At 41.1% G+C, this 8003-nt stretch overlaps 1 protein-coding gene across 1 annotated transcript; it reads left to right on the top strand.

Moving 5' to 3' along the window:
* Positions 1-916: 916 nt before the first annotated feature.
* On the top strand, positions 917-7797 carry LYPD2 (LY6/PLAUR domain containing 2). The gene is made up of 3 exons (XM_001231772.6): positions 917-997; positions 5873-5992; positions 6573-7797. Exons 1-3 carry the CDS (start codon positions 946-948, stop codon positions 6782-6784), a joined length of 384 nt encoding a protein of 127 aa, XP_001231773.2. The 5' UTR covers positions 917-945; the 3' UTR covers positions 6785-7797.
* The last annotated feature ends 206 nt before the right edge of the window (positions 7798-8003 follow it).

The following is an 8003-nucleotide window of genomic DNA, read 5'->3' as shown; positions in this document are numbered from 1 at the left end:
CTTCGAACCTTTGCAATTCTGTGATTCTGTGATTATTCAGGCTGAACAGCCCCAGGTTTGTCAAGCTTTTCTCTAAAGGGAGATGCTCCAGGACACCAAGCATCTTTGTGGCCCTCAGGTGGACCCTCTCCAGTAGTTCCCTGTCTTTCTTGAACCATTGGAGCCCAGACCTGGACACAGTGCTCCAGATGTGGCCTCATCACGGCAGAGTAGAAAGGGAAGATCACCTCCTTTGACCTGCTGGCCATGTTCTTTTTCATGCACCCCAGGGTACCATTGGCTTTCATGGCTACAAGGGCACATTGCTGGCTCATGGCCAACCTACTCTCCACTAGAATACTCAGGTCCTTCTCTGCAGAGCTCCTTTCCAGCAGTTTGGTCCCCAGCCTGTACTGATGCATGTGGTTATTCCTCCCCAGATGTAGGACTCTGCATTTGCTCTTGCTGAACCTCATCAGATTCCTATCTGCCTAGCTCTTCAGTGCATAGGACTTAGTGCTTTGCTGTTCACAGATACAGATGTTTTTTCCCAAAGTTCATGGAAAATACCAACGTTCTTCAAACCACAATTAAAAAAAAAAAGAAAAAAAAGAAGAAACATCAACAAGCTGCAAAGCAGAGATACGGGAATGATTTAATACCCCTAGGTTTGCACATCATGCTTAAACACAAAGGATCCAGCTTAAACAACCTCAGCTATTGTCCATCAGGTAAACCCCAATTTTCTTCTCTAAGAAACATGAAAAGAAATGACTGCACAGCAGAAGGTGTGGCTTACTTTGTGGATGGTTAAATACATTTATAGCTCAATTAGACTAGTTCTTCCAGTAGAATTGAATCTCAGGCTGGCATCACCATATGGCAAGGCACCAGGAGGTGTAGCGTTAAATCCTGTGGTGAAGACTGGTAGCAGCTTAGTGACCAGGTGACAAGGATCCATGAAAGATGAAGCTCTTTCTGCCTCTTCTGTTGGTTGCCATCGCTGGCATGGAGTTTGGTAAGTTCCCACTCCACCTTGTCCAAACTGCTGTAGGAGATGCGAGGTGAAAGCCTCCCACTTCGGGGAATTTTCAGCAAAAATCTGTCTATAAAATATTTCTCTGATACAAATTTCAACTTTAACTTTTTATGTGTTCTTGCTCAGTCTGACTCTTTTTTTTTTTTTTTTGTCTTAATTTTAGCTCTTTTAATATTTAACTCTGAAGCCAGCTAGCGTATTTAATGCCGTGTGCGTAGCGGCTCTCTCTAATTATAAGTTGCATTTGTAGTTTATTAAACTTGAGCTGTCAGAATTGAGTAAGAGGCTGAGACTCAAAGCTCCTGACATCAAGTACTGCAGGGCTGATTTTTCCAGCTCCATTTAGTAGCACATCGTTGTCTGCATGAAGCCAAGGACAATTTTGGCAGTCCACGTTGGGAAATAACCAAGGATGTAAAGTTTTGGGGACTTTCCTCCCTGGCAGAGGATTAGAGAGTTTGTCATGGCTAGAAGCATCACCCCTACAATCCTTCCTTCTTTATTTCTGTCCATCTTTGCTGGTCATACAACAGCAACTTACTATTGGATGTGATTGATCTGGGATGTGGAGGTAGAGAGCAAGCCCCATGAGTTCCATATCTTCAGGGATGCCATGTAAACCTTTATATGTCCAGCTATGAAATTCAATTGTTTCTCCTCCATAACCAGCTCATGAAGTCAAATATGGAGAGGTGTATGACATATGGCTGTTTGCATTCCTGAGGGAGTAAGAAATACTCTAATCACAGACAGCCTCACATAAGCAGCAATGCCACAGCCTCAAATGGTGAAATGTGACCACATGGTGCATAGGACATCTTGATATAGACTCCTTATCCTTTGATGCTGCCACCAGAATAGTTTCTTGCTTCACAGCATGATTTTACATTGCTGGTGTCAGGCTGGTAGTTGGGTTTGAGGCAAGTCCTAACCAGGACAAGTCAGGGGCTGTGGTTGCCCTGTGGTTTTGGGATATTGACATGCTCTGGGTTTTTCTGGACTCAGCCAGTGCAGAGAATGATTTAATCAGTTCCTAGGTAGAATTTTTGCCTTTTTTCTTTGTGTTTATTTCCAGTTTTTATAATAAGATGCCTTCCTTCCTCCATCTTTGGGTCTGAAGATAGGATTCTTCCAGGGAGGGCCAAGTGGATGGAGAAACAGGGGCTTTTTGGAGATTTTTTGCAAGATGCTCTCTAAGGAGGCAGATCCAGCCAAGGCTTGGCACAGCAGTTCTCTCTTTTTTTGTACATCCTGCTTTCTTTCAAGGCATGGCTCTGGTCACTTGTAGTCCAAAGCCTTTGGGGTTCTTGGGCTGTGCCAAAATCAATGGTTATCTTGTGCTTGCCACAGCTGTTACTGCAGAGATCCAGTCCTCACTGGTCTCAATAGAAGATGTATCTTTTTTTCACCATTATACTCTTTTCTTTCTGAGGTTTATTTTCTGCTCATCAGTGGAGAGACAGTAGTTCAGAGAGGAATGTATTAAACTGATAGAGGATAACTTGGAGAGAAATGATCTATGTGGTCAGGTGTCCTCAAGGGAAGGGATGGAATCCTAGAGTAGGAAAGTAATGGAGTCGGATACAAATTTGGTTGAAGATTGACTCACAATGCTATTTTTACCATTCTTTTCAATGAGATTTTGTCAAGAGTTGGGCAGCTGGTTAAGACAGGCTCCTGCTCTGGCCCAGGGCTGCTACATTTCTCCTTCATTCTCCTTCTCCACTTCCATGTCTCAGTGAGGTAGTCATGGTCAGGATGGGTGCTTTAATTAGGAGGCAAAGATGGGCAAATCTTGGAAACTTCATAGTTGATTTGGAAGCAGAATTTTCTTCTTTCCTCCTCCGCAAAATTGGGGTAGAACTGTGATATATTTGTAGTTCCTCTATAACTTTTTCTAAATATGAGTGCAATCTGAATTTTTTTCATTTCCTAGAAAGGCAGTCAGAGGTGAAGTATGGAAGATCTGCCCACATCTAAGTGAATCTAGCAAAATCTTCTCTAAGAAACTCCAAGCTCCTTATCTTCTCTTTTGCTTTTAGCTCACACACATACACATACAAAAGTGCTATAACTGCTAATATTGAAATATTTTAACATTTTAATTTTTCTCTTCTTTTAAAGAAGGCTTGCCATCCGTCTCCATTCCTTTTCATGGTGTGGTTTCATTTTTAAGCCACTGCATGTCTGCTTGTCAGTGTGTAAGTTCATAAGCTCTTAAAACAAAAAAAGGCGCCACTGCAGTTCTGCTATCTTTCCAAATATGTGCTTTTCACAAATAAGCTTAACAGATATTTCAGAGCTTGTTTCAAACAGAGCTTTTATATCCTAAATGCTCAAGTCTCTAAATCTTGGTGTTTTTCCCCGCTTTGTGTGATGCCAGCTCACCATGACTACTGAAGCACTGCCTTATTTTCAAATGTGAAGCTGTTTAATTCTAGTTTTTGGTCATTTAGCTGTATTAAACACTTGTTGATCTGCAATTCTTTTCCGTCTTCAAAAAAAGGCATGTTCATAAATATAGCTACCATTTAATGTATTTAGCCATGTTTGAACCCACTAGTTTGAATGATAATGAAAATAGCGAGTTTGCACATGTTGGGTACTAAGATCTCTTAATTTGACTCCCTTTGTGCTTTTTTTTTTTTATTATTTTCCAAATATAAATACCAATCCTGTAGCTTTGGCTTGTCAGATTATGAGTTTCATGAAATCTGAGAATAAAGACAAAGCTTCCTCCCTACAGGTGTATTTGACATCTGCAAACATAGAATTAATGCAAACAAAGCATCAGTCCACAGTAAGCAAAGCAAGATAATGAAGTGAGCTTTGAATAAAAACAAGACAATTGCTGAAGCTATTTACGAAAGGGCTCTTTCTGGGTTTTTAGGGTGAAGCTGCAGGTAATAGCTATTTTCATAAGGTGTCTTACTTGCCTCAGCCTGCTCTTGTGAAAGTCCATTTTAGGTGTCCTCAAATGAGCTAACTGTTTCTCTTTCTCAATGAGGTTTGAAGCACTTTCATCATGACTGTCATACAGATAGGATGAAAAAGGTTTTCCAGACACGGAAATGCCTGAGGAGGAGCTACCAGCCTGTGATAGTGACAAAATGTATTTCTGTGACTTCAAGGCATTAAAGAGAGAACCTAAATCAAGTTTTATGTTCTTCATCAAGACTGGGGAATAAAGCACTCTGGACAGCTTGATGGTTTATGCTGCCTGGGAACCTTTGATAGGAAATACCAATCAACTATTTTGGCTTGATGTCTTTAGCTTGGAGCGTTCAGGAAACAGTGCACCAAAGTGCACTGAGCTTCCTGGTGTCTCCTGGAGAAATTTCTCCATCCAAAAGACTTCAAGCACTGCATGACTTGAGCTGTGGTTATTCTGTACGTCTAGGAGCCATTCTGCAGCCCAACAGGAAAGTGATGAAGGAACCTAGGAGATGGTGAGATGAGGCAGAGTGAGATAGCTTGGATTGGATTTGAGGCCTTTGGTGCCAGAACATCTTTTCATAGCTTCATTCTAGAGCACAGGAGCCAAGAACATCTCCCCATGCCGTCTGTTATTGTACCCATAGTCATCTTTTAAAAATAAATTATTACATATTCCTCAGTAGAGCAGAAAGATTGTCTTTAACTTGCTCCTATGGCTCGGTAAGTTCAATGGAGACCTCCTGTCTCCATTAGGAGACATCATAGGAGAGATAGGAGATCCCTCCTGTCTGGGATGATCCCTCCTACCCAAGAGCTCAATATCTGGAGAGTGGTTGACATCAGACGAAATATGCCCTGCTGCAATTCACACTTAAGTCTGACTTCTCTGTGTATCCAGACCTTTTTCTGACACTCCAGTAATGTAAAGACAAGGAGAAAAGTACATGCAGAATAAGAGCTGTTGGGGCTAAATTAGCTACAAGCATGCTTACTGTCCTGTGGGAGTAACAGATGAAAACCACCTGGGGAAGTGGTTGGCTGGCAAGCAGAATGGTTAGTTGCTTGTCATAAACATGTGAAGCAGCGCCTGTTAGCTAATTGTGATAATGATTAAAAGAAAAACATCTTGCAAATTGCACAATTGAAAGGTTGGAGTTCTCCTGGCTGTTTGCATGTCCTAGCTGGCTGCTGGCAGCTGGGCTAAGACCTTTGGAGAATTCAAGCACTGAGATTTTGTGTTTCGCAAAGCCTGTCTTGATGACATCTAGCCAGTCACCATGCAGAGCTGTCAGCCCTGTCTTAGGCAACACAAATACCCATAGTGATTGGAAATAAGGGAGAAGTAGGTGGGTCAAGATCTTACTTCCTACCTTTGTGTTGTTTTTGATCATTTTTTCTCTATTTTTATTTAGTGTTGAGATGTTCCAGCACATTCAGCACATTTTTAGTGCATGCCCTAGGGTGTAGAATCAACAATTAAGTAAAATTATCCTTAAATTCTTTTGTTTGCTTAAGAATTATCTGGAGGTAAAAAATCAAACAAGCAAACATGGAAAAAAACCCCACCAAAACAACTGGCCAACTGCCTTGGTAAAAAAACAAGACCAGAAGAATGATCCTTGTGCCCAAAATAAACAGCCTGAAGTTGACAGGACTTTTCTGTATTATAGGGCCTCCTGCATATGGCTCTGTCTTTCCTGCCTTGTTATGAAGAGTTGAACCTACATCTGAGACTGTGTCTGGCTGACCAGACTAATGTATTTCTCATTCTCTGTAATGCAAATATGTTCTACTGTTTCATTTCTGTGCAGTGTATGAGTATTTTGGAGAGTGATACTTCTCAGATGTCCCTGCGGGAGCGTGGACAGAATCTGACGTTCTACACTAAGGCCAATCTCATGTTTTTCCTCCTTACAGCCCAAAGCTTGAAGTGTTACACCTGCCATGAACCTACAGCATCTGAGAAGTGCATGAAGATCCAGAAGTGTGCTAAGAATGAAACCATGTGCAAGACAACCATGTATTCCCTGGAGGAAGGTAAGAGCAAGTCTTCTTTATCCATATAATTACTGCATGACCTACACAATGGGTGTGTGGAGTAGAGAGCTGATAGAGGTGTGTTAAGCTCAGTAAGGTAGGAAGGCCAACTGCTGATTAACCAGAGGCAAACCATAAATCGAACTGAGTTCTCAGGAGACTTTAGGAAGGTATCATCAATCTGCAAGTGTCTCTAAAAGCCGTGTCCTGTCTAAATAAAGAAATGTACTGTTAGGATGGAGGTTCTATCTTTTTTTTTCTGGCTTATTTGGGAAGGCTCTGTTTGCATGTGGCAGAGGAAGGAAATACTGCGTAGAGTCAAAGTAGAGATAGATAAAATGTTTAATGGGAGTTTTACAGGAGTAAGCTGATCCAGACTGAACGCAGAGGATGCAATATTCTGTTTAGCTTAGAACAGCTGGACAGGAACTGTTTCTTATATTTCTGGTAGGAAGTGGTACAGATGTGTTTGAACTGGTGCTTCAGTGGTGAAGTTAGTTAATGTTACAAGCTAGGGTCAAAGAGACTGCTGTTCACACCTCCCATTCCTTACTGTTCCTTCTTTCTTGCTTTGTTGCAGTTTATCCTTTTGTGGGACTCTCAACTGTCACCAAGATGTGCTCTTCAGTCTGCAGCCCATCTGATGTGGATGGGATTGGCATGACGCGCCCCGTCTCCTGCTGTTACTCCAACTTGTGCAACATTGATGGTGCAGCTAGTTTGAGAATCAGCTTTGTGCCAGTTGGGATGTTAGCAAGTGTTGTTTGTGGTCTCTTCTGGTCTAGACTGTGAGGAGCTGAGAAGGGCACATTTCTGCCAAAGAAGCCAGTGGAGAAGAGAATGAAACACTGATAGCCCAGCTTTCCATTTGGATGCCTCATGGACTACCTTCAACGTCTTCCACAAATAGTGTTTCTAGTTCCCAAACTCCTTCCATAATCAGGAGGGAAGCAAAAATTCAGGAATTCTTAACAAAATTTTTGAGGTTGATTCTACAATATTTCCCACAGAAATAACTTTCTTTCCTTTGCTGGTCTGGTTGATTTTGAACTAAAATTTATGGTTTGTATAGTATATTTAAAGCAAAAGACACAGAGCTAAGTGTTCCTTAGAGCATTCTCTTCCCCACATGTTCATTAGCAGAATAGCTGAACTGACCAATCTTCTCATATGAAATTCACTTTTATTGCAGCATATCCCCTCCAGCCCACATTTTTGTGCTGGTTCTTTGTGCTGCCTAGATTTCCTTCTTAGTGCATAAGAAGTTAGACATTTCTATGCTTCCAGAATATGAGACAGGAGATCAGTGACCTGATCCAAGAAAGCTGAAATCCCTTTTGTTTTTTGTAGCCTTTTGAGCAAAATAAAAGCAACGTTGTGTTAAAACTGTAGTGGTTGCTGAAGTTATTTATAATGATGTACCTGTATTCTGATAAAATTTATTTTAATTTTTACTTCCACTTACTTTCAAACTCCAGTTCCCCCTTCCAGTATTGTTTTATACAGTGGGATGAGTTAGGTCTTGTGATCAGTCTTGGAGTAAACGTGTAAGACATTTCTCATTATTCCCTACTGACCAAGGCCTTCCATCAGTATTTCTTTCACAAACTCCACTTGTAAGGAACTATCCTTATTGGGATGATAGGTTTTGTTAAATTCTGCCTTAATTTGGAATTCTGATCTGGTATGATTCTTCCTTTTCCTATAAAATCCTTTTCAAGATTTACCAGCAAATTACTTCTCCTCTAATTATCACTTTTTTATTATATTTGAAATTATCAATAAAGATGTTATTTGAAGCCTTTCATGTATCAGGTTTTGAAGCGAGAGTGCATTTTCCATCTCTGGGAATTTTCACAGTTCAGCTGGATGAAGCCCTGAGAAACTTGGTCTGATCTCGCGGTTGAGAGCTTTGATCAAGAACTTGAACTAGAGAGCACCTGGGGTTCTCCTTCCAACTTGAGTTTCTTGTGATGCTATAATCCACTTACTGACATCACCAGAGCATAAA

The sequence above is a fragment of the Gallus gallus genome, chromosome 2 (assembly GCF_016699485.2).
Source record: "Gallus gallus isolate bGalGal1 chromosome 2, bGalGal1.mat.broiler.GRCg7b, whole genome shotgun sequence".
NCBI classification, from domain to species: Eukaryota; Metazoa; Chordata; class Aves; order Galliformes; family Phasianidae; genus Gallus; species Gallus gallus.
The sequence above is the reverse complement of the archived record's forward strand: the minus strand, read 5'-3'. Positions and strand labels throughout refer to the sequence as shown.

Bases quoted from the DNA above. Each gene is read 5' to 3' on its own strand.
- LYPD2 (XM_001231772.6), top strand. From the start codon at position 946: ATGAAGCTCTTTCTGCCTCTTCTGTTGGTTGCCATCGCTGGCATGGAG. The intron at 998-5,872 runs GTAAGTTCCCAC...TCCTCCTTACAG, and splicing joins CATCGCTGGCATGGAGTTTG to CCCAAAGCTTGAAGTGTTAC. The intron at 5,993-6,572 runs GTAAGAGCAAGT...GCTTTGTTGCAG, and splicing joins CATGTATTCCCTGGAGGAAG to TTTATCCTTTTGTGGGACTC.